Source organism: Equus caballus, chromosome 16 (assembly GCF_041296265.1).
Source record: "Equus caballus isolate H_3958 breed thoroughbred chromosome 16, TB-T2T, whole genome shotgun sequence".
In the NCBI taxonomy this organism is placed as follows: domain Eukaryota; kingdom Metazoa; phylum Chordata; class Mammalia; order Perissodactyla; family Equidae; genus Equus; species Equus caballus.
This window is the reverse complement of record NC_091699.1, coordinates 13,389,002-13,413,100: the sequence shown is the minus strand read 5'-3', so window position 1 is coordinate 13,413,100 and position 24,099 is coordinate 13,389,002. Positions and strand designations below refer to the sequence as shown.

At 56.6% G+C, this 24,099-nt stretch overlaps 2 protein-coding genes and 1 long non-coding RNA gene across 6 annotated transcripts in view; 2 read left to right on the top strand and 1 right to left on the bottom strand.

Annotated features, from left to right (window-relative positions):
• Nucleotides 1-1,829: 1,829 nt before the first annotated feature.
• On the top strand, nt 1,830-2,895 carry LOC111768473 (uncharacterized). The gene is made up of 2 exons (XR_002800875.2): nt 1,830-2,142; nt 2,496-2,895. It is a non-coding gene; the product is annotated as an uncharacterized lncRNA (long non-coding RNA).
• Nucleotides 2,896-12,119: 9,224 nt separating this feature from the next.
• Nucleotides 12,120-12,578, bottom strand: LOC138918164 (kinetoplast-associated protein 1-like). Its single transcript, XM_070238361.1, has one exon. It carries the CDS (start codon nt 12,576-12,578, stop codon nt 12,120-12,122), a length of 459 nt encoding a protein of 152 aa, XP_070094462.1.
• The window catches only part of IQSEC1 (IQ motif and Sec7 domain ArfGEF 1), a 353,310-nt gene continuing 341,689 nt past the window's right edge, over nt 12,479-24,099 (top strand). For 2 of the 4 annotated variants that reach the window (XR_011426771.1, XM_070237170.1), the window contains exon 1: nt 12,482-12,848. Coding sequence is in view for 3 of the 4 variants with exons in the window: in XM_070237170.1 (XP_070093271.1) it covers nt 12,577-12,848 (272 nt within the window). In the remaining variant the exon portion in view is untranslated. Of the gene's footprint in view, nt 12,849-24,099 lie in introns of all 4 variants that reach the window. The other 2 variants (XM_070237174.1, XM_070237169.1) reach the window with 2 other exon arrangements.

Below are 24,099 nucleotides of genomic sequence, written 5' to 3'. Positions count from 1 at the left end.
GGGTGTGGCTATTGCGCCGGCAGGCAGAGAGCATGGGAGACGGTGCGAGATGAAGCTGCAGAGCGAGGCAGAGGCCCCTGCCTGACGCAGATGCAGCTAAGTCACTAAACCAGGACCCCGGGAACGGGCGCTCAGCTCGCTTCCGTGTTATAAACAACACTGAAATGAACACCCTCGTGCACACAGCTCCGTGCACTGGTCTGATTACTTCCCTAGCACAACTTCCTAGATATGGGCACGCGCTTTCCTCTGGACGAGTCTTGAGAGCTGTTGAGCCCAAATCCCAACCTGGATTCAATTTCTGGACCCCCTTCCCTGAACCAGCCACCCTGACTCTACGGCTGTCCATGCTCCACTCATACCCGTGGAGTCAACCCTAGTTGGCCAGGGACAGCCTGGAGTGGTGACCAAAGTCCTGCTGGGGAGAGAGAGGACAAAAGCTGCTAAGGTTCCCTGCTGATAGGAGAAACAGTCCTCGCCATCCTGAACTTGCCGCACCCTCTCAGCCCAGCCTGCACTGGGCGCTGGGCCCTGGGAGGCCTCCGACCCACCCCTGCCCTTCCAGAGCTCATGGTCCAGTATGGAGACAGCCTAGGCTTAGACCACGGCTAGAGTGGGAGCAGTCAGAGGAGGCCCCAGCCTAGTGTGGGGGAAAGGATGGTCAGGAGGACTGCCTGGAGGAGGGACACGCCCAGGAATCTTGATGGAACAGTAAAAGGCTTTTCTGGTGGACAAAGAGAAGCGTTCCCAAGAAGAGGGAACAGCACTTGCAAAGATGACCAGGGAGAGAACAAGGAGGCATGTGTGTGTGCTGGGTGGGCAATGGTGGCAGCAGGGAAGGACATGGCTGAAGTCAAGAGAATGTTGGGGTTGTGTGGCTGAGGCAGGGCTTCTGCGGGTCTGTTGTAAACATTTAAGTGAGTGAAGTGAGGGGCTGGACAGGCCACTGTTGTCTCTGTGCAGGCTCTGGAGTCAGAAGGCCTGGGTTAAATCCTGACTGCACTTCTCATGTGCTGTGTGACCATGAACAAGTTGCCGAACCTCTCTGTGCCTAGTTTCCTTACCTGAGAAATGGAGGCAATAACAGTACCTCCATTGTTTGGGCTGATTTGAGATTAAATGAGTTAATTCAAGGAAAGTACTGGGAAGAGTTCCTGGCATATGCAGGGCCAGCTGGACACCAAGGAAAAGCCATCCACCTCTCTGATCCTGTTTCCTCGGCTGCATTGTGGGCAACATGATCCTCTCTTGCAAGGATGATGGAAATATTCAACAAACATGCGTGTGCCTGGCTCTCTGCTGGGCACACCCGGCTGCTCCCACGGAGCTGAATGGTAGTGGGGAAGCGGGAAAAGGCATAAACAGGTAAGGTCATTTTAGAGAGAGCACTAAATGCCACGAGAAACACAGAACGAGGCCGCGGGAGAGATGAGGAGGCAGCAGGGGTCAGGGAAGACTTTCCTGCAGCAGCAACGTTTGAGTTGAGATCCCGGCATCAAGGAATCAGCAAAGATGGGGCTGGAGGCATGTTCCAGGCTGAAGGAGCAGCGTGTGTCAAGGCCCTGAGCGGCGGATGCTATCGGCGTGATCGTGGAACAGCAAGGAGGCAGTGCGGCTGGAGTAGGGTCGCCAGATTTAGCAAATAAAAATAGAGGGCACCCAGCTAACTTTCTGAAATTGGAATTTCAGATCAACAGTGAATGCTTTTTTAGTAAGTATGTCCCAAATGTTGCATGGGACGTATTTATACTAAAAAAGTAATTTGTTGTTGATCTGAAATTCCAGTGTAACTGGGCACCCTGGATTTTATCTGGCGATCCTGGGCGGGAGTGGGGAGGAGGGGAAGAGCTGGAGGAGATGAGTCAGCAGAGAGCAGAGGCCTGGCAGGCCAGGGGAGGCGGCTGGATTTTATTCTAAGGGTCGTGGTTAAGCGGGGCCTCAGCCTCCAGCCTGGTCCAGGTGCTAACTGGGTGGGCGTTCTTTGCTTAATGAGGGAAGCGTCTGTCAGGGACCCCAGAACAAGCGATTCAAGTCACCCACGTTATGAAGAGCCCTCCAAAGGATGACTCATCCCAAGTAGCAGACAAGAGAGCTGGCGCTGCATCATGCTCTCGGGAGGCGAAACCATCCCTTATAGACACGGTGAGAGGGGGGAGGTGGGGAGGCGGGGAGGCGGGGGGGCGGCGGTAGTGTGCGACAAAGTTAAAATTAGAACAACCGTGTTCTCTTAATTGGAAATGCAGTCGGTGCCACATGAATCTGTAACGGGCTTCCTTGCACACTTCTGGGAGGGGAGGCGGGGCCAGCCACGTAAAGAAAGATTCCTGAGGCTCCGGGAGAGGTCCCTGGGGGCGCAGGCCTCCTGCTTCCAGGAGGGGCACAGCTCCGAGGTCTGGGTGCTAATTCCCCCCCTCTGCCACTGACTGGGGGAACCTCTGTGACCTCAGGCCAGCCTGGCTCTCTCTGAGCCTCAGTTTCCCTGTTTGCCCATGCAGGAGGGACCCTGTCCTGGAGGAGAGGGAGGGAAGAATCAAGTTGAGGACAGGACACGGAGAACTGCGGGCCAGAGGGAGGCCAGGCCCCTCGGCAGAAGCTGCCCTGACGTGGGCTCCGCTGGCTGCTCAGACGCAGGGCTCGGAAGGAACGGAGGAACGAACGAAGGAATGCGGGCTCTTTGGCAAACCCCTTCCTTTTTGAGCAGGGCTATTTTAAGACTTCCGCTAGGTCCTGTTTTGGCATATCCACACCGCGTCACATCAAACATATTAAATGGCACCCACGTGCCTCATTAAATAGAATTTGTGTACAACCATACAAGAGCTGAGTTGAGCCACACTTGACAGTTGACTAATGCTACGTCCTGTGGACATTTAATTAAACGTCCGTTCGTGTTGACGTCTCAGTGTGCTGTTTTCCTCCCTCCCCCCTCCCATCTCAGACAGGTCCTGGGGCCCCTGACGGGGGCTGCAGATGCTGTGCACCCGGGCTCTCAGGGAGGAGGCCTGGGCTCGGGCCCCAGGCTTCCCATCTGTAGGAGGGGGCCGTTGGTGGGGTGGCGTCTGCTGTGCTTGTCCCCTACAGGGAGGACTATTGAAGCTGCCCCTCCTTCAGTCGTTGTGGTGACAACGAGAGTCCCTCAGGAGGACGCTGTGCCATGACTCATGTGACCTCACTGAATCTCGAGGCCTCCAGCGCCCCTCAGCAGGCGGTACTCTTATCCCCATGTCACAGATGAAAAGGCAGAGACGGGGGTCAGGACCAGCCCTGTGGGGCCCAACACACCCAAGACCAAGTCCACAAGGGTGTCTGAGGGGTGTGGACAGAAACGCATTGAGCAACACGGAGCGACAGGGAAGAAGGACCTCCTTGTCTGCGTCTCTTTCAATTCGGCGACGCTGCGAAGGAGAAGGGCCCAGCGAGGTGCTGAGAGCTCTCGAACACTCCCCAGAACTTGCCAGTGTCGAAGGAGCAGGCTTCAAACGCTCAGGGCGCAGCGCCAGCAGTTTCTGATGAGAAATCCACATCTTTTCCATCCTATTTTATTTCATGCATTACCTTCTGATTATGGCAAGTGATACGAAGTTTCATTTCAGACCACATAGCTTTTGGTAAGGAAACTTAAAGATAATTTTGTGGAAAAAACGTTATTTAAAGAAAAAAATGAAATATACGTTTGGCGAGTACTTAGCAACAGCAAAATTCACGAAGGCAGCATGGATGCCCTTATTTGGGGTTGCATCAAAGTGACTGTCATTGACACGGTGTGTGACCTCAGACAAGTCACTTCCCCTCTGATACTCCCCCTTTGCGGTAAGGGAGTGTTGGCCCAGACAAGCTCTGGTGCCAATGCTCTAACTCTGAGGACTCCTTTTTCTGATCCTCTCCCCCTTCTTTGAAGGGAAGATCAACGTCTTCCATTTAGGCCCAGTGGACAGTGGACCACGGGCACTTGAAACAGGCCTGAGCCCTGACACCATGCTCTGAGCACATGGCTTCCAGGAGCTTGGTGCTGTGCGTGAGAGACCCCAGGAGTGGCTTCCATCCCACCTTAGTGTGTGCAGCTGCTCTCAGAGTTGCTGAAAGTGGCAACTTGGTAGCCAGTTACCTGCTTCTGGACGGTGGGACAGCTGAGGGATGAGCATCCTTCCTGACCTGCAGAAAGGAGGTGACTGCGCTCACCAACCAGCCCCACCTGGAGTGACCACAGAGTGGGGAGCAAGGTGGCCAGCTCTGAGCACTGGAGGTCTGGAGTACCAGGACAGGTGAGGGGGGGACGGAGGTGGCAAGCAGGGACCCCAACACGGAGGGAGCTCTTGGGGTGCTCCACTTCCTGTAAGCACTCGCAGCTGGGCGTCATGAGAATCCTGGCTGAGAGTCTCTGCCTTTTTAATACAAGAGTTGAAAACATTAATCTTTATTGTAGTCATTGATCTGTTTGGACTCATTTGGCCATCTTTTTTCATGTTTTCAGTTAATCATGATTTCATTGCATTTCATTTTAAAATTGATCAAATTATCTTTGTTCCATTTTTTTCCCTCTACGGCTTTGAAAATTATGCCTTCTATCTCTATTTTTCTAGGGGCTACTTTTATATTTCTAACACACATTGTTTTCTAATAACGTTTATTGTTTAGCAGTGTCTCTGTGCCAGAGTGGTCTTCACAGATGCTGGTAAATCCCTGAGTCGGGGACCGGGGAGTGGAGAAGGACGTTCCGTGCATCTACCACCTCTTTTCTATGTGTTTCCGCACGTGACCTCATTTATCCTCAGTGCAGCCTGGAAAGGGGACTCGTCTCCCCATTTACAGATGAGGAAGGGTGAAGCTCAAAGGGATGACGAGAAGTGCCCAGGGCTTATCAGCAAATTGGTGGCCCAGTGGGGCTTCTGAGTCCTGGCTCGTTCCACCACTTTTTGTCTGTGTGTCTGAATGTACCATCTGCCACTTGTCTGCGCTTTCTCAATAAAGGGTCGGGTAAGCTGGAGTGATGACAGGAAAGGAATGCCAAAGGTAGGGGTGCATGTGAGGGGGAGGAGAGAGCCCCCTTGTTGGCTGTTCCCTGCTTCCTGACGGGGAGGGTTCAGGGTGCCCGGAGGCCCGCAGAGCTCTGGGGAGGACACCTGTGCTGAGGCACCTCTGAGCTCAGAGACTGCGCCTCCCGGGGAGGCCACAGGCTTCTCAAGTTCTCGTTCCCCATCTCGTCCATTCATCCATCAGATGCTTCCTAAGCCCTTCATGGTGGCAGGACGTGGGGGTGGAGGTGTGGGCATCGATCAGACATGGTCCCAGCCCTCAGGATGCCGGATGAAGTGAGAGGGTGATATGCACGGAGATTACGAGACCCCTAGAGTACTCGTTCCCTGTCGGTTTATTGGCATGGCGATATTTTGAAAAGGCCGTATGTGTGCCTGGAGAACAATACCCGAGCTTTACAAGAGGCTATAGGGTCAATCTCCCTCCCACCCCTTGGCTATTGTTACTGTGTAAAAGGGTAAAATATCCATGAGGAGGTATAAAAACCCGGAGGAACCCACCTCCACGTTATCTGGAGTGTATCCCCCGGAAGCACATAGTCTACACATGTTCAAGTGCACACTTCTGCGCATTCCCTCACATTTTCACATTGTTGGGAACGTCCATGTCCACCATTCTGTGCCAACTTTCGACACCTCCTTTATCCTGAGGGTCACCTTTGTCAGTCCATGGAGAGCCACCCAACCTCATCTCTGGCCGTGGAGGTCCCATGGGCAGAGTTTCTAGGATTCCTCTGAGCATGTGAGTGAGGTCACTGCGGAACACATTCCTAAGTTGGCATCGTCGGGCCAAAGGCATGTGCACTTGAGACCTGGAGGACAGTCGACTTTGAGTCGTCCTGTGGGGAGCTGTGCCAGCTGTCACCCAGCAGGGACTGAGAGCTGGTGCTTATTTCCCCACAGCCCCACCCACCTGGCAAAGACCGTCTTTTAAAAACAGCGAGCAGAAGAGCCAAAAGGAACCTGAGGTGGGCTGGAGGAGTCAGGGAGGGCTCCTAGAGGGAGGTGCCACTTGGATTGGGTCTTGTAGGATGGGTAGGAGTTTGCTAGTCTAGAGAGTGTGGGGAAAGAATTTCCGGAAGAAGGAACAGCACATATGAAAGTGCAGAGCTGTGACAGCATGTGATCCACCCAAGGCAAGAAGACGCAGAGTGGGGGAGGGGAGAAGAGAGGAGGGAACGCGGATGCCCAGTAGTGAGGGGCCATGGCGGCTGTGCCTCACACCCCTTTCTTCTCTGCACCCTCTACGATGGGGTGTGAAAGCAGCCTTCACTTCAGCCCAAGGTTTTATGGAATAATCAATAAACCACTGGAAAAGGTACAAGATGGGGAGAAGCCACACACCCCAAGCCTGGAAGTCAAAGTCAGGATCACCCCTGCCTCTAACTGGCTGAGTGGCCTCGGGCAAGCCACTCCCTTCTTTGGTCTCAACTTCCCCCCTGGTACAGTGCACCTGACCATCCACACCTGGCCTGTGGGAGGGCCCCGCGGGGTGAGGGGAGGATGGCTGGGGCCGTCAGGGGGCTCAGCAGGCCGTTATTGTCCTAGCATGCGGGGACTTCAGCTCTCAGCTCGCTCGTCTCATCTTCACCCACCTCTGGGGCTTTCTGCTCCCTGACAAGGCCCCTCCACGGCATCATGGCTCTGCGTCCCACAGGACTCAATTTACCGAACAGTCACCGTGTGCTTCAACAAGGCTCCTCGCTCCTCGTGCTTCCCAGGAGCGGGGGGGTGGGGTAGGAGCTCCGTGGCACAGTGTCCTCCTGGGTGTGTAAACGTGGCCACGGAAGCACTGACATCAGCAGCAGCAGCAATGACAATCAAGGGCGTCTGTTGGTGCATGAAAGGTGGAGGGACAATGACAGCTGGGGTGACAGGTTCCTGCTGAGGGGGTGAGCTCTACACTGCCTCCAAGGGGCCCTGGCACCTGGGGTGTTCTAAGGGTGAGCCCCATCCCTCATCCCTCCATCCTCCTCATCCCAGCCCAGCTAGGAGGTGGGGAGCTGTCGGAGGTGATGGATGAGACCCTGAAATACAAGCGATTGCTCACTGAGCCCTTCTCGTGAGCCTGGGACCACATAAACCATGATGACAAAAATGGCCCCAGTGCTGCCCTTGCTGTCCCCACACCCTGTGTGATGTGGCTTGGTGGCACCTCCCATGCAGAGGTGGAGCCTATTACCCCCCTTTGAACCTGGCTGGCCTCATGACTTGCTTTGTCCAACAGAACGTGGTGGAAGTGACGACGCTGGGCCAGTTCTGCACCTGGGCCTCAGAGAGCCTTGCGGCCCCCACTTCCACAACGAGAATGGATGGTCGGCTGACCAAGCGCCAGGATTGTTCTGGAGCCCCAGCAGCAGGCTCCTGGGAAACCGGGCTGGGAAATGCAGATGCTCCCAGGCAGGGGGGTGACGTGAGGCACAGAGGTGACAGCGCTGGCTGGGGCAGATGGGAGAATGCGTGCTCACCTGGAAGAGGCAGTCCCATCTTCCAGAGACAACTGCTGCCAGGAGGGGCCTGTCCAAGGGGATCCCCAGATTAGACTCCATCTTCTGCCCCTAAAATGCTGGCACCTGGTCCGCATTGCTTTCAGGCACTGCCCGTCTTGGGTTGGAAGGGCCGCTGGCCCATCTGCACACTTGGTCCTGGCGTCCAGCTCTGTCGTGAGGACTGAGAGCCACGTCTCTGCCGCACCCATGATAATGATTCACACAGAGGTCCTTCCACAAGAACACGGGGATCTGTGGGTTCTCCGGGCCAGGTCCTCGGCTGGAGGCTGCGGAGAGGACCGCGGAGGCCAGGGGCAGGCAAGGCTCTCCCAGGCCGTCATGTCGAGGCCCCGACCTGGCACAGGGCTCGGGGGGGCCTTCCTGCTATCCTGGAAAAGCTGCTCACCCACCTCCTCAGTCCCCCAGCCCATTGCCCCATCCGATGAGCCCTGATGGGGACACTGGAAGAGGGATGGTCAGTCTTCCTGATTGAAGCTATTCTAATACATATTGTGGCCTCTTCTTTTTCTTAACAGTATCTTTTGAAGAGCAAGTTTTTTACTGTGATGAAGTCCAATTTATTGATTTTTTTCTTTGACAGTCATGCTTTTGGTGTCATTCTTAAGAAATTTTTGCCAAACTCAGGGCCATTAAGATTTTTTCCTGGAAGTTTTCTACATTTAGCTCACATTTAGGTCTACAATCTATTCCAAGTTGATTTCCGCAGATGCTGTGAGTTGACGTTCTTCCTTTTGCAGGTGGAGATCCGATTGTTCCAGCAACGTTTGTTGAAAGACTATCCTTTCCCCCGTTAGGCTGCCTGGGTGTCTTTGTTAAGATCAATTGGCTGTATACGTGTGTGTCCATTTCTGGACTGTCTCCTATTCTGTCGTTTATCTTTACCCCAGGACCACTTGTTTTGATTACTCTTGCTTTAAAATAAGTCATGAAATCAGGTGGTGCGAGTCCTCTGCCCGCGTTCCTCTTTTTGGTAGTCTGAGCGGGACAGTTTTTGTTGGATGGGAATTCCCCGAATGTATCCCAGCCACCTGCCCCTTGAATGCCAGAGTGTCCCCAGTCACTGTGATGATCAAAAGGCCCCTCACCGTGTTTCCAAATGTCCCAACTGGGTGCGGTACCACCTCCCCCCAAAAAAGAATCACTTCTTCAAAGGAACGAGAAGGAAATTAGCATCAGCAGCACTAGATGATAGAGGAAAATGAGGCAAACCCTTCCATGTTCTGAGGATACAGATTTTTAACCTTGAATTCTATACCCAGCTAAACTGTCAATCAAGTGTGAGGGCAAAATAAACACTTTCAGACACACGAGGACTCAAAGACCTCCCCGGAGGCGGTCTCTGAGAGAACTGCTGGAGGACACACACGGCAAAATGAAAAAGGAATCCAAGAAATAGAATACGTGGAATCCAAGAAATTGTGGACCCAATCCAGAAATGTGATGCCAAGAAATCTCTGATGAGAGCCGTGCAGCAGGCCGAGGAAGCAGCCAGCCCAAATTACAAAGTGAGTCAGAGAGCTCCCTGAGGAAGACTTTTAAGGAAAAAGAAAAAGAGTGTTCTACAACAAATGGTACTGTTAAAAAGCTAGATGACCTTACTGAGAAGCTGAATGTGGATAACAATAGTAAAAATTAATAAATGATTATAATATCCTTTTCCTTCCCCTCTCTCTGCCTCCAAATTTTTGTTACCTTTATTTTCTTTTGAGTGCATAGTTACATCTTTTTCTCTGTAGTTCAGTTCAAACTACTTGTATTTATATAATTATTATAATATTAGAAAAGCCGATTACTGGTTTTTCAGGGCTTAGAATCTTTCTATATACAAAGCAAGGAGACGTTAACTAGAGTTACGGGGCAGCACGTAAATCCTGTAAATCCTAACGGGGTCAAGCAGTGGTATGAGGACAGTCAGGAGAAGAGGGGAAAGGCGTTCGCACGCAGGAGGTCTGCTGGGGAGCACTCTTGGGACCAGCAACTGTTTGGAGAGGAGTAGGATGGGGCAGAGGGAGGGGTCGGCCTGTGGTGCCACCCCCACAGAGGCCTCAGCGGATCCCATCAGGAGCTCTGGAGCTGGGCTGGCCCTGGAGAGTTGCCCAAGTCCAGGCAGGGGCTGGGCTTCGGTACTGCCACATGGACCAGCCACTGCGTGACGGCTGCCCTGGGAGGGGGCATAACCTCAGGTGAGGCAGAGTCCATCAGCACGGGCAGTTTCCCGAGAGGGAAGTGCCTGCAAGCCACTGGATGCCAACGTGCCTGGCCAGTGGGGGTTAGAGCTTCGTCCTGAGGTGGGGGTCTGGGCGGCCACCACAGTGTCCCCTGCAGAGTTCCGATTCTTTTGTTGTACGCTGTGGGAACTTAGACGAGGGGCAGTGTCTGAATTGGATGGCCTAAATTTGTTTTCACGGCTTTGTCTTGTCAGTGATGTTAAAGCACCCCGATTTACCCCTCCCTGTCTGAATCTGCCACTCTGCCCATGGGTGTTCTCATGTCACGGGCTCTGTGGGGAGACCATCAGAGACTTCTGGGTGGCCGTGAGTGCAGAACTCAGTCCCTCATCCAGAAGAGAGGCCCGTTACCACGTCTGGGTCCAGAGGTAGGGATCAAGGCCAGGGAGACTCGAGTATACGGCAACAGAGACTGTCCAAAGGCAAGTCGTGCTGGACCATCTTCCAAAGTCAGGCCTGTGTGGCCGAGGTGTGTGGCCATTTCAGTGCCCTTCATCCACGTCCCCCCAGCCCTGGCCCCCAATGAAGGGACGCTGGGCGGGGAGCACTCTCACTTGGAGCAGGGCAGGGCTGTGAGAGGAGACTTCTGTGGCGGGAATCTTTGCTCCCAGCTCTCAACCTCTTTGATCCAAAGGCAAGACTCTTCTTCTGCTGATGCATTATTATTACTGCTAAGTTTAAGCTGCATCCCACACAGGCCAGGCACCTGTGACATGGCGTGGTCAGACCCTGCCTTCTTCCACACTCATCGCACCTCCTCCCAGCTCCACAGTCACTCATGTCGGCTGTGGCGGGAATATTTATTTCACGGAAATTGGCAAATGCTACAGATAGTGCTTTCTTCTGTTTGCTCGGTGCTCACTAGCACACCAGGGCACTCCTCCAGGATAGGCCTCGTGACTGCAGGGTCCAGTCAAAGTGAAAATGTGGGGCTCCCTGTCCAGAAGTTAAGGTTATCAGGATGGCAACAGCAGAGCATTAACCCAAGAGTGGGTTTGTCTGAGGCTACTGCCCAGATTGCACACTCACCCATCCCACTTGCTCAGTGTCTGTCTCCATGGGATAGGCAAATGGGGACCCCAGCCGCTCCTTCTCCCCACCCAGTCAGCTCCTCTCCCTGCCATCCTCACTGACATGTGCCTTCACTCCCAAATAGCAGCTGTGACCTCAGTGACTCTGGGGTCAGACCTCCCCAAAAAGTTGAGAGAAGCCTAGACCACATCTCTTTTTGGGAGGTTTCGGATGTATTTATAAAATGAGGAAATATTAGAAAAGACTTGCAAAGATGTTGGTATATTTTAAATGTATAAACTGAAGTGATAAATACTTCTTATGCACACACACACACACACACAAATAGGATGTAAGATAATTATGTTCTTCACAAGATAATTATGGAATTTATAAAAAAAAATATAAATTTCTAGAGCACTATTACTGGCCTGGTAGTGACTGATAAGTTTAAAGTTAAGTGTTAGGAATTTTCATTGGGCGTGGTGTCTGTATAACCTCATCCTGCTGGAAGAGTCCTTGGTGAATTAAGGACCTTGAGAAACAGCCCCACTGCCACTCCCTCCCTCCCCATAGGCCCTGCCCAGAGGACAGCAGAGGAGGGCTAAGGCCCTGAGGGGTCTGGGGTCTAACCATGCAGGGCTCATCCTCACCTAGAGGTGGAGAGGATCACCAAACACGGGTATGGGACACCAACTCTCAGCGAAGCCAGAGTAATGCCAGCCTAGACAAAGAAAAGTTGCATCACCGAAATGTACCTTACAAAGTTTTAGAGACTTATGAGATGTGGCTAAAGCTTTACCTAGAGGTAAATTGATAGCCTTAAAATGCATTTGCTAGAAAACAAGAAACAATGGAAATAATCTAACTCTTCAAGTCAAGAAAACAGAAAAATAAGTTTAGTTCCAAAGAAATTTGGAGTATGGAAATTATGAAGAGTTTTCAAAAGTCAAGAAATAGAAAACATTATTGCTGAGGAAACTGAAGCTCAGAGGCAAAACAAAATGCTGACGGTCTCCACACCAGGGTCGAGGTGGGTGTCTGTCCTGCAGGCCACCCAGCTCCCAGGACCCGGGGTGTGACGCCGGGCCTTGGCAGCAGCGGGCCCACGCCGACACGTGGAGGCTTCGGGGCCACCATCTGCTAGAACGCAGGGCCGGGCTAGAAAGCTTGTCCTGTGAGCGCGACTACAAAACACACCCTGCGTTTTAATAGATTTGCATCAGTTAAAACTGTCCAAGTTTTATGAGTTTATTAGCTATTTTTCTATGCGCACTCCAGGTCGTGGGCTGATAGCATTATGAAGACACGTTTTGCCGGATTTCCCTTTATTAATTTTATACATCAGAACGGCTGGGGGCGGCGGTGACAAGGCGACAGAGGCGGGTCAGGGGCGCGGGCCGGCAGGCGGCGCCCTCCCGCCGTCTCGCGCGCCCGCCCCGCCGCCTCCTCCGCGCGGGCCGCTCGGGCGCCCGCTCCGCCTCGCGCCGCAGCCGGCACTTTGCAAACTCCTCGCCCGCCCGCGGCGGCCGCAGCGCCCGCCCTGCCCGCCCGGCGGCGGCGCGGGGTGCGGGCGGCGGGGCGGCGCGGGGCGCGGGAGGCGGGAGCGCCGGGGGCGGCGCCGGCGAAGGCGGGAGCCGAGGCGGGGCCGCGCCAGCCCCGCGCCGCCGCGCCCCCCGGGCGAGCCCCGCGCCGCCGCGCCCCGCGCCGTCCCCGCCGCGCAGCCATGGCCGCCCCGCCGCCGCCGCCGCCCCGCCGCCCGCTCGCCTGAGACGCGGCCGGCACGGCGGGAGCATGGCCGGCGCCGCCGAGCCCCCCGGCAAGGCGGCCGAGTACCTGCAGGAGCTGACCCGGATCGTCGCGGCGCAGCAGGAGCTACTGGCGCGCCGGCGGCGGCGCATCGAGGAGCTGGAGCGCCAAGTGGCGCGGCTGAGCCGCGAGAACGCCGGCCTGCTGGAGCGGCACCGGCGACACCTGGCCGCGTGCGCCCGCCGCCCCGACCCCGGGCCCGGCGCCGGCGCGCAGCCGCTCGGCGCCATCCCGGAGCTCGGCGCCCGCCGCGACAAGTAAGCGGGGTCGGGGGCGGAGGGCTGTCGGGGGCGCGCGAACTTCTTGGGGGTCCCCGCTCCGCTCGGGGCTCGGCGGGGATCCGGGCGGAGGCAGGGAGGGTGCCCAGCCGGGGAACGCCCCCGCCCGCCGCGAGACCCCTGGGCGTACCGGGGGACCCCTGGCGGGGTCGCAGCCCCGACCTGGGTCTCGATCTCGGTCGGCACTGCGCTCCCCAGGAAAGGGGCTCCAGGGCGCTGCCGCGCGCTCGCACCAGCCGGGCTCTCCGCGGGCGGACGGCTCGGGAGTCGAGCTCCAGCGACCCCGGGAACTGGGATGCGGGCTCGGCCTCCCCACGGGGGCTGTGCGGGGCACGGACCTGGGGCTCTGGGTAGCGAGGCCAGAACTCCTGACCCGGGGACGCGGTGGGGAGAGGGCGCAGCAGGCGCAGCTTCTGCCCTCGAGCGGGCCTGGGTCACTTGCGGGTCGCAGTCCCTCCGGAAGGGACGCTGTGCTGCCTCCAGCCTGGGACGCGCCGAGCCCTCCTCCCTCTGGACGCCTCCGTGTCTTCCTTCGCGGCTCGGGGTTAATACCCCGCCCTCCTCACCCCGGGATTACCCCGAGCTATTTCGGACCAAGGATTAAACCGGGGTGGTGTGCAGGGGACAGATGGGGCGGGACTCCCGGGCGCGCTGGCCCCCAGCGTCCCCCCCCGCGGCGAGCTCGCAGCCCGCGGGCCGGCTGCCTGTTCACCTTCCGAAGTCGGGTGCGCGACCCCTCTCCGCAGAAGTGCAGACGCCCGTGTGGGGCGGGGCAGGGCGTCCTGGGGGCTTCTTGATGATGCTGGGGTGGGGTCCTGAGTGCTCCGCGCCCTGTTTACTCTCTCTGGCCCTCTGTCTTCGGGACTGCCTGGTCACACTCCGTGGTTTGGACTGGAGTGGAGAAGAGGAATCCTGTATGCTTGTGTTGGGGGGGGTGGGGAGTGGCAGTGGTCCGCAGCTTTGGGAAAGGTTTCGTGGGAGGCTGGGGGTGGGCAGAAACGATGGGGGAAGCGCTTAACCCTGACTCCAAAATCCTGCCACGGGGCCGGGTTCCTGATTCGCAGGAGTCCAGGTGCAGTCACCTGAGACCCGGGTCTCCCCCACTCCAGGTGGGGCTGTTCCAGGCTGTGGCCATGGACTGAGGGCCGCTGCCTGCCACCCTGCGTCCTGCACCGGTTCTGGGCAGTGCTCCTGGGCTCTAGCCGGCTCTGGAGGATGAGAGTTGTGAGGCTGCGGTCAGGGCTGGGTGAGCCTCCTGGCAAACTCCCGCTTTCTCTTTATCCGGGGAGGGAGGAGTGAGGCTGGGGTTAGCTCCTAGCTGGTGTCAGGGAGAGAAAGCAGAGACCCTGCGGCCTCCTGTGTGCCCGCCCCTGGCTCTCTGGTGTCTCTGAGACCACTCATCGCTCCTCCCTCCCCGAGCCCTTGTGAGTCCCTGGTGCTGCTTGCCAGGGCCTGAGCTGTATGCCCCAGGCAAGGACTGAAGGAAGAGCCAGGGGCTGCCAGGGTGAAGTGCTCAGCAGCTAAGGGAGGCGGCACACCGGGGAAGGGACGCGCCTGCTTTCACAGAAACAATGACACACGCTGTTGACAAATGCCTCACAGCACTGTCCTGGGGGGTGGACTCCTTTTTTTCCCTTCAAAGTCACCTCTGGTGACCAAGTGTGGGAACAGGAAGGTTCTGAAGGGCAGCGAGTCCTGCCCGCCCTGGGGAATCCCCAGTGTCCTCTGGGCTGTGGCCTCGGAGGCGGGGAGCTGGCAATGCCGATGCGGGCTTGTTTCGCGAGTCCCTGGCTCCGTGTCAGCCTGGCTTCCCTTAGCTGAGGCACAGCCAGAGCTCCGATAGCATCCCCTTGAAGAGAGACTATGGCAGCACAGTCCCTGACCTGGGTTCCAGGTCAGGGAGCTTCTCAACCTGAAGGTGCACCAAGTGCCTGGGCATCGAGCTGGAATGCAGGTTCTGACCCGTAGGTCTGGGGTGGGCTGGAGAGCCCGCATTTCTAGCAAGCTCTGGCAGGTGCGATGCTGCTGGCCCCTGGACCAGACCCTGAAGGGTGAGGCTGTGAGGCAGCAGTATAGTAACAGAACTGTGGGCTCCCTCCAGACGGAGCACATGGGGTCCATTTTCCTGCATCGCTTCATCTCCCAGCCTTTTGGGAGGATGCTGGAGCCCCCCTACCTTTCCAGGAGGCTCGTGGGGGCCGGGGCGTCCTCCTCCTCCTCACATACTTGGGTTCTGTGTTCTGGGGTAGAGGGAAAGAGCTGAGGGCTGCTTTTCCACACCTGGATTTGAGGTGCCCACTGCCCATCCATGGCGCAAGGTGCCATGGAGCTCCATGCCTAAGGAGCCTGGGATAGCCAACCCCTTTGGGGGCAGCCAACTTTTGTTAAGTGCCTACTGTATGCAGAGCCGTTAGTGATGTGTTTGGAGACACAAAGGAAGAGCGGAGAGGAAGCAGATAAACAGCTGTGTAGAGAAAGGGACATGAACAGACGAGCTTGGATCCGATGGCCGGCTCTGCACTTGCCAGCCAGTGACGGTGGGACGAGTCTCGCCACCTTTCTTAGCCTCAGGTCTTTTTACTGCACACAGCACGGGGATGATCACAGCTGCTGCCTGTACTTTTCCTGAGGACTAAGTGACGGTAGTGGGTGTGGAGTAAACTGGGACAGTAGGTGCTTCATGCATTTCGGATCCTTCCTTGTCCATCAGTTTCTCATTTCTTCCAGGCCAGCTGAGCAGAGGCAGGAGGTGAGCGAACTTCCTGAGGATGTGGGTGAGACCTCCGGACGCATGGTGCAGGGGGCGTGGAGTGGGGAACAGCCGTCCAGGAGTCGGGTGGGGTTCGGGTCGGCCACCGTGATTGAGACAGGAACATCTGTGCAGGAGCTTCCCGAGGCGGCAGGCAGTGTCCTGCGGGGGGACTCAGCTCCATGTGCCCCCAGTGCTGGTGTGCCCACCACTGGGCACTGCCAGTGCCCTCTCGCAGGTCCCCCTGTGTGCAGACGGGGGCCCCTGTAAGCGAGGGTCTGCTCTGGGTGTCAGGCTAAGCCAGGCCTGGCTGACTCTTTCCTAAGCGGCCTCCAGCTGCTGTAGCTTGAGTTAGGATCCTCTGCCCCCACCGCTCCCGTGTGAACAGGCCGCCTGTGCATATCCGGAAGGTGCAGTGTCCTGCTGGGGGTGGACAGACGCAGACGAGCAGGCTTGCCCTGGGACAGCGGTGATCTTGGAGCCACGCAGTCCTTGCGCGGGACTGCTGGGCACGTGGACACTTTCCAGCCCAGACACCGTCAAAGCCTTTCTCAGAAGGTCCTCTCTTGTCCCTCAGCCGCTGCTGACGGATGTCCTAGGAGTTTCTCAGCTTTGGGGACAGCTGGCTGATAACAAGAAGGAAATAGGATGCCTTGGGTCTGGTTGGGTTACTTAATTATCTTTTCTTCTGATGTCGGAATTCGTATCCAGGGTTTAGCTGGCCACCTTCTAATGATGTTTCTAGATCCGTCCCTCCCACTAGAGGTCAGAGCACACAATAGACGCTCAGTAGATGTGTGTGGAGGAGATGAAAGCACGGCCCATTGGTTAAAACCACTGTGTTTCCTTTAGGGAGTCAGCCTGGACTGGAGCAGATGCAGCTGGTTTTGCGGAACACACAGAACCAGGCCCCGGGAGGCGGGGGAGTGTGCTCTGGCTGTGCCCTCGGAGGCCTCCCATGTGCCCAGCGCCGCTCCAGGTCTTTGCAGCTATCAGCTCATTACATGGTCACGTCACTCCCACGAGGCAGGAACAGTTGCTGCTCCCATTTCACAGATGTGGAGACTGAGCTCAGAGAGCTTGTACGACCTGCTCCAGCTCTCCTGCGTGGCTAGCGGTGGAGCCAGGACTGGGACTCAGGTGGTCTAGCTCCATGCCCTCAGCTCTCACCCACCCACCACCTGCCCTTCCGGGATCCTCTAAGGCTGGAGGAAGCCCAGCATGCGTGGCTTTTGTCCTGCTACGTGGGGTCTTGTCAGCAAGGCTTGGCCCTTGGCGTCTCCTGAGGGGGCAGTGCAGAGGGGGCAAGACTTGAAGCAGAGAATTCTTTCTAGCCTCTGTTCCTCCAGAGTTTCCTGGCAGAAGTAAACATCGGCCTGAAGAGGTTGGAGACGGGGCCCTGAGGAGCAGCCTTGCTTCCTCGTCCCCTCCAGCCTTCAAGAGCTGTCACACACTCAGGACGTTTTTCTGAAGCTCTGAGTTGGTGACTCACTCTGGGGGAGGTTTCCAGTGGTGCTCAGTCTCTGTTGACTTACCAACACGTGCTCCTCCCGGGTCCATGGTGACATTAACCGTGACGATGGTGCACCGGCTTGCAGGCAACCTCAAGGGTGGCCAGTGAAGGGGGGTGGCGAGAATGGATGACGCGAGAAGCTATACTTGGGAGGGTCCTGGCAGGGAGCCTCTGAAGGCGTATTATTCTTCAGAGTAGCTGGGAGGTGCCAAACCTGTGCAGGGTCTGAAGAGCTGAGCGTGCGCGTGTCCCTATCGCCCTTACCCGCTCTTGGCAGAGGGGGGGCCGTGCAGGCCGAGAGAGGCCGAGGGAGCTTTCTGTCTGTGAGGGTGGCAGTGGAAGATGCTGTTGATGCTTTCATGAAATAATGTTCTTATTCTCCCAGCGAGATAAAGCCGGGGAGGACGTCCCTGAGCCGGGAGCGAGCTGCCCTCGGACCTGTCCTGTTGGACAGAATGGATTCGGCTCTGAGGGAGCGGGGCGAGTGATGCTTCTTTTCCCGGTAGATGGTAGAGTCCCAGAAAGATGTGCAGAGTGTTTCTCCGACACTCCCTCCCAGCCGTCTGGCAAGCTAAGCAAATTATTATTTTACAGCTTAGAAAATAAATCATGAAATGATGCTTTATCTGTCTTGGGTTGAGAAAAACGGGGCAGCACCCTGTGTGAAATGAAGTAGAGCCCCGCTCTGGTTTCCGACGTGCGTTTCTGGCCCGCCCCCCCCGTTGGGGGTCTGGCAGCTGAGCTGAGCTGGGTCCAGGGCCGTGAGGATGTGGACACGGTGGTGGTCCTGGTGGCGGGAGCTGGGGCCTCAGCGTTTGTGGTGGGGGGGTGGCTGTTGTGAGCTGCTTTGTCTCGGACTTTGTTTTCACAGCTGATCTTGTTTTCTGTTTTGTCAGAAGGAGCCGCGCTTTGCCCAGCTTGGGGAGGGCGCCGATCTGAGCTTGTCAGGGTGAGTGCCACCCTACGGCTGCCACAGAGCAGCGGGAACACAGATGCAGATAGCTGCTGGCGTTGGGCAAGAGCTGGGGCGTGGAGCGCAGGGACCTGGCTGGGTCGGTGCGGAGGCTGCGGACCCCAGAGGCAGGCCGGGGCCACACTCAGGCCTGGAGGCCAGAGGGCCACCCCAACCTGGGGCCGCCCCCGCTGGGAACCAGGCTTAGCAGTGACCACCTTTTCCAGGCAGCAAGGCCCGCAGTTTGGGCCCTGTCCCTCTGCCGAGCTGCTGTGGGGCAGGGCAGGCCAGGCCAGTCCTTACGAGCGCTCAGGGCTTCTGTGTTAACCCATACAGAGCTGCAGCCGCGACTTTTTCAAAAGCCTCCCCACTCCGGCTTCCCTGGCCTTGCTGGGGACCCTGAAGGCCGCCCCAGGACTGGCACCAGTGGTGAAGCCCCATCCTGCCGCAGCCCCGTCCTGGCTGGGTGCGCTGTACACTGAAGCTGAGGCGCTGCCCTGGCTCCTTGAGGCACCCCCCCCCCCACCCCAGGTAAACCAGGGAGTGCTGCTTCTGCTCAGGAAGGTCCGGCATAGGGATGGCGTACAGCCGGGCACTGTGGGACCAGCAACGGTAGCTCCAGGAGGAGCAGAGCTGGGGTCTGCAGAGTGCTTCTGAGGGTTGGTTTTCCCCAATGTTTTATTATGAAAACTGCCGAACATACGGAAATGCTGAAAGGATTGGTCAAGGCACAGCACCCGGGGTTTCGCAGGGCCGTGTTGCAGTGTTTGCTCTGTTCGTGCCTGTCCATCCTTGAGGGTGTTTGGAAGCACGTTGATGGGGAGCCAGCATTTATAGACTGTGTCCTGGAAGCCAGGCCGAGCATGCATATTCGCTGCCCCCACGTCCTTTTATTTACTGTTCCTGGTGACTCCCGCCTGATTCTTGTCCTTGATCGGTGCAGTCCCCACCGCCTCCACTTGGAAATGTGTGAACGGGGACATAGACCTGTACACAGAAGGTGGCAGAGGCACTAGGCCAGCAGAGGATGTGGGGCCCCAAAGCAGGAAGCAGAAAGCAGATGGCCCCCCTCGGGCATCAACAGAGGCTTCCTGGAGGAGGTGACATTCGAGCCAGGGCTTGAAGGGCAGGAAAGAGGAGGAGGATGGAATCAAGGCAGGAGAAACAGCCCCTGTGAGAGCATGGAGGCGAGAAGATGCTCGGCATGTTTGGGGGTGGGAGGTGCCGTCAGTGGTCCTGCCAGACCTGTGAGTGGGGACGGGTGGGCCAGACGACGTGGACCAGCCTGGGCTCTTGCATAGAACCCTGATTTCCATCTGGGGGCAGGGTGGTGAACAAAACTGTCCCTCACCCCCCAGCCCAAGCTGTGCCATGTCTGCGCCCTGATTGTGGAAATGCTTGGCTTTCCTTCTCAGAGGAGGCAGGATTCACAAATGAGGAGGACAGAAAACCCGTTGTTTTGCACCTAAACTTAGAATGCTTTGGTTATAATCAAAGCACAGCAGTAACTGAGCCCCTTCCAGTGCCCCGGGCTGAGCAGCCTCCTCTGACCCTGTGACAGGGGTCAGCTGTTAGCGTCCTGTTTGGCAGGTATGAAACAGGCTCAGAGAGGTTAAGCAGTTTGCCCATGGTCCCCCAGCAGCAGAGGTGGGACTCATATGCCAGTGTGTCTGCCTCCGGAGCCCGTGCAGTTCACCACCACACTGTGCGGCTGTGGAACCGTCTGTAAACGCTTGTGAAACATTTGGAGGGCTTTCCGGAGGTGGCAGCTCACCCAGACTTTTGGCTTCAGGACCCAGAATTAGCTCCAGCGCTGTCACCCGCCCCGGGCCAGCTGTCGCTTCTCCCTCCTCGTGTCGGATTTGGCCTTTCACTCGCAGTGGTCACCGCCAGGAGCCCGAGTCCCTTTTCGGCAAAATCGTGGCGGCCCCCTGGCAGCGGGCGGCTGTGGGCAGTAGGTGTCCTGTGCGGGGAGGGACTCCGCGGTGTCAGGGCAGCTCGTGCAGCCGTTTGCTCCGCGTTGGCCGCCCTTCCTGCTCCGGGCACGTGGGTGTTGCTGGAAGCTGGCTGCCCAGGCCTTTCTGTGGCACTCGTCCATCAGGACACCCTGGGACACATGGCCGCAGGGGACGATTGGCATTCGTGCCCCTCTTCTGGCTCCGCCCCCCCGTTGTTTGAAGGGCCCACTTGCTCCGCGTGCGCCTTGGCGTGAAGAGTATCAGGCCTGGCAGAAATCAAAGCCCCGGGCCACCTCCTCGCAGAACCACGGGGACGGGCTTATGACTGCCGGTCGCGGGGCTCCCGCAGGCTGTCCTGGATTGGTGAGTCTGGCGGGGCCTCTCATGGTGAGTCGTTGCAACCTGTGTGTGAAGTGTCCAACGTGGCAGGGCTGGGACGGGGTGCTGGTGAAACTCTGCTGTCTACCCGGACGGCCGCGGCTTGTGTCCAGGGGTCCTGGGGCAGCCTCTAGGGACCTCACAGGGGCATGAACGCGTGTGGACAAGATTCGAGGACGGGCTGCAGGGGTCCTGGACAGCCCGAAGTTGAATGTGAACTGGCAGGTGTCCTGTGTGGTCAACCAGGGGTGAGCCTGGGCCGGGTCCTGGCCTGGAGAACCAGCTCTTCTTCCTGCCCCTGGGCACGGGAAAGGGACTGCTCTGAGCCTCAGCTTCCTTATCTCTAATGGGGACGCTGATGACATTTTGAGATTGCCCTGAGTGGGGAGTGTGCCTGGCGTGGTTGAGGCACAGCGAGGAGACCGGTGTGTTGGAGCAGAGTGAGCGAGGGGACAGCAAGGGAGAGGAGCGGGAGGTGACCATGGGTGGGAGTGGGCAGGAGGGGCAGGGCTGTGGGGGCCCAGGGCGACTTTGGGAGACAGGAGTCCCGGATGAGTCCCTGTGCAGAGGAGGCCATGATTGCACTGAGGTATGGACAGGACACCTGGCTCCTGGGGGAGGTGGCGGCCAGTGAGCAGGAGCAGCAGGAGATGCTGAGCACTCGGGGTGCTGGGAGCCTGGCCCCGGGGTGCAGGTGGAGGCAAGGAGGAGTGCATGGGTTTGGATAGAAGGCGTGAGGTCCCCTGCTGTCTCCCCCTAGCAAGCGCCTGTCCAGGTGGGAAGGAGAGGTGGGTGTATAGCCAGAAGGAAAGGCCCCAGGTGGCCGAGGGCCACGTCACCCGTCACACCTGCAGCGCTTCTTGGGCTGGTGAGCGCGGGGACTCTGCCTCCAGCTGCCCGGCTCACTCACCCACCAGGAGGAGCACCCTGAGCAGGAACGCTCGCCTCCCCTGGGGTGGCTGGGGGTTCCAGACAGCTCCTGCTCGAGGTACACGTGCTGTATGTGGACAGAGCAGTGGTCAGGACACGCAGTGGTCAGGACACGCAGTGGCCAGGCCACTCTCTCCACACGTTCCGGCTGTGTCTCCTCTGTCCAGGTACTTAGCCTTTCTGTGCCTCAGTTTCTTCACCTATAAAATGGGCTTATAGCCCATCACCTCCCTTGTAGAGGGTTCTTGAGGATTGACTCCTTCACGTATGGAGACGCAGGGTATGTCTCCTTCCTGCGAATTCCTGTCCCTGCTGCTCCCTCTTTCTAGGCTGAGAAGAAACCTGATGTGAGAGGGAAGTTAGGGGTTTAGGATCAGCTGATGGGTCCTGGTGTTTCTCTCTGTTGTCTGCCTCTGCACAGCTCGTGGAGCTGACGGTGAATGCACCCCTTTGTAAGACGTGCTGTCACAGTCCCTTTAACCCTCGGTTACAGCCTCTTCACTGCATTGAGGTTGTGGAGACGATGTTGGTAAAGCAGAATGGGGAACTCCCCACTCCAAAGCGGGGCATCTGGAATGTCCCGCCCCTGCCCCGGCCCATTACGTGCTCATTTCTGTGTCTAGACTTCTTTGAGGCTTTCCTTTCACCCAGCTCAGCACTCCTCAGAGTTCAAGGTGTGTAAAACTCCTCCACCTAAAAGGGGGTCCTGGTGACTCTGACCAGCATCCGGCTCCCAGCAGCAGGCTGACCTGCACCCTCCCTGGGGCCCATCGTGAGCCAAGCCCTGGGCGAAGGACACGACAGGCGCCACTGTGCTGGGGCCTCACGACCACCTCCGTGATCCTTTAACAGATGACCCGGCAGGGCCACAGTGAGGACCAAGTTAAATAGTGAGTGGAGGAATTGTGAAAGTCTTAATCTGTTGTGTGAAAGAGCGTCTCCTCACCCAGAGATGCAGGGTGAGGGGTTATTATTACTTCCCTCCGTCCATAAGGAGTAATGGTAACCATGACGACAGGCTTGTTTGTTGTGAACACTTGCTTCAACTCTGGGAGGTAGATAGCATTACTGTTCACTTTGTGCAGATGGGGAAACTGAGGCATAGAGAGGCAAGTATGGTGGGGGAGGTCTTGGTTTAAGCAAGGACAAACCCAGCACCTCCCCATGAGAGTGTTGTCTGGACATCTTTGGGGGACCTTTTAAATTCCAATCCATGGTGTTCAGAGAACAGACTTTATATGGTCACAGTCCTTTAAAATGTGCTGAGACTCACTTTAAAGTTTAAGATACAGCCTGTCTTGGAGAGCGTCCCACGTGCACGTGAGAAGCGTGTGTGTCCCGCCGTGGCTGGGCGCGTGCTCTGTGTGTCTGCAGCTTGGGCTGGTTACCGTGTTGGACGTGACAGCTGTGTCCTTGTTGGTCGTCTGCCTCGTCGTTCTGTCCATTTTTGAGTGTGGGGTATTGATGTTTCCAACTATTATTGTTGAATTATCTGTTTCTCCCTTCATTTCTGTCAGTTTTTCATCATGTATTTTGGGTTCTGTTGTTTGGTGCATATATGTTTATAATTACTATTTCTTCTAGATGGATTGACCCTTGTACGTTATAAAATGTCCTTCTCTGTCTCTAGTAACAACTTTTGTCTTATAGTCTATTTTATCTGATGTTAGTGTAGCCGCTCCAGCTCTCTTTTGGTTACTGTTTGCATGATATGCCTTTTCTTATCCTTTATTTTTAACATTTTTGTGCCTTTAAATCTGCTGAGCCTCTTGTAGACAGTATATAGTTGGATTATGTGTTTTTGAAATCGTTCTGCCAGTCGTTGCCTTTTGAGTGTTTAATCTGCTTATATTTAATATAACTGTTTTTTTAAAAGATTGGCACCTGTGCTCGTATGGGTTGCCAATCTTTTCTTTTTTTTATTCTTCTCCCCAAAGCCCCGTGAACTTAACCACTTGGCCATGGGGCTGGCTCCTAATATACTTGTTGATAAACTAGGATTTACACCTACAGTTTCATTTATTTTCTGTATGTCTTATGTCTTTTCTCTTCCTCTGTCCCTCTCTTACTACCTTCTTTTGCATTAAATAGATACTTTCTAGTGCAGCCTTTTCATTCCCTGGTTGTTTTAGTCTGCATGGCGCCCTTCAGAGCGTGATACAGCCTGTTCCAGGGGCAGGACAGCCCACACATCCACTCCTCACCTGCAGAGAGTAAAGGCAGGGCAGGGGCTGGGCACGGGATGTTGGCAGGGGAGCCCAGCAGGAGCAGGCCCCGGGAGAGGAAGCTGCCAGACAGGGCGATGGGGACACGGGTGTGACCCAGACAGACTGGGTGGGCTCTGAGGAACTGGTCCAGAAGCTCCCCTGGGGTCAAGGAGAAAGAATTACCTTTCTCTGCTGTTCCTGTAGGGGGCGTGCCTCAGGGTGGGTTTTAATGAATGTGTGTTGAATGAGTGAGTGACTCGTCTGTCAGTCCCCCTCGTGCTCTGCTTTGTCTGTTCCGCGGAACAAACTGCTCCAAAGTGTACAGGTTTAAAAGAGCCACCCTCTTGTTGTGTCTTCAGATTCTGTGGGCGGGGCTGGGCGGGGCTTTGCCGGTTGGTTCTTCTGTTCCCTGTGCTGTCGGTGGAGGTTACTCGGTGGTTTTCAAATAGGAGGGTCCAGACGGCCTCGCGTACGTATCTGGGGACTGGTGGGCGTGTCTGGAGGGCAGAGCTCAGCTGTGGCTGCTGACCGGCATCTGCGTGT

Bases quoted from the DNA above. Each gene is read 5' to 3' on its own strand.
- LOC138918164 (XM_070238361.1), bottom strand. From the start codon at position 12,578: ATGCTCCCGCCGTGCCGGCCGCGTCTCAGGCGAGCGGGCGGCGGGGCG.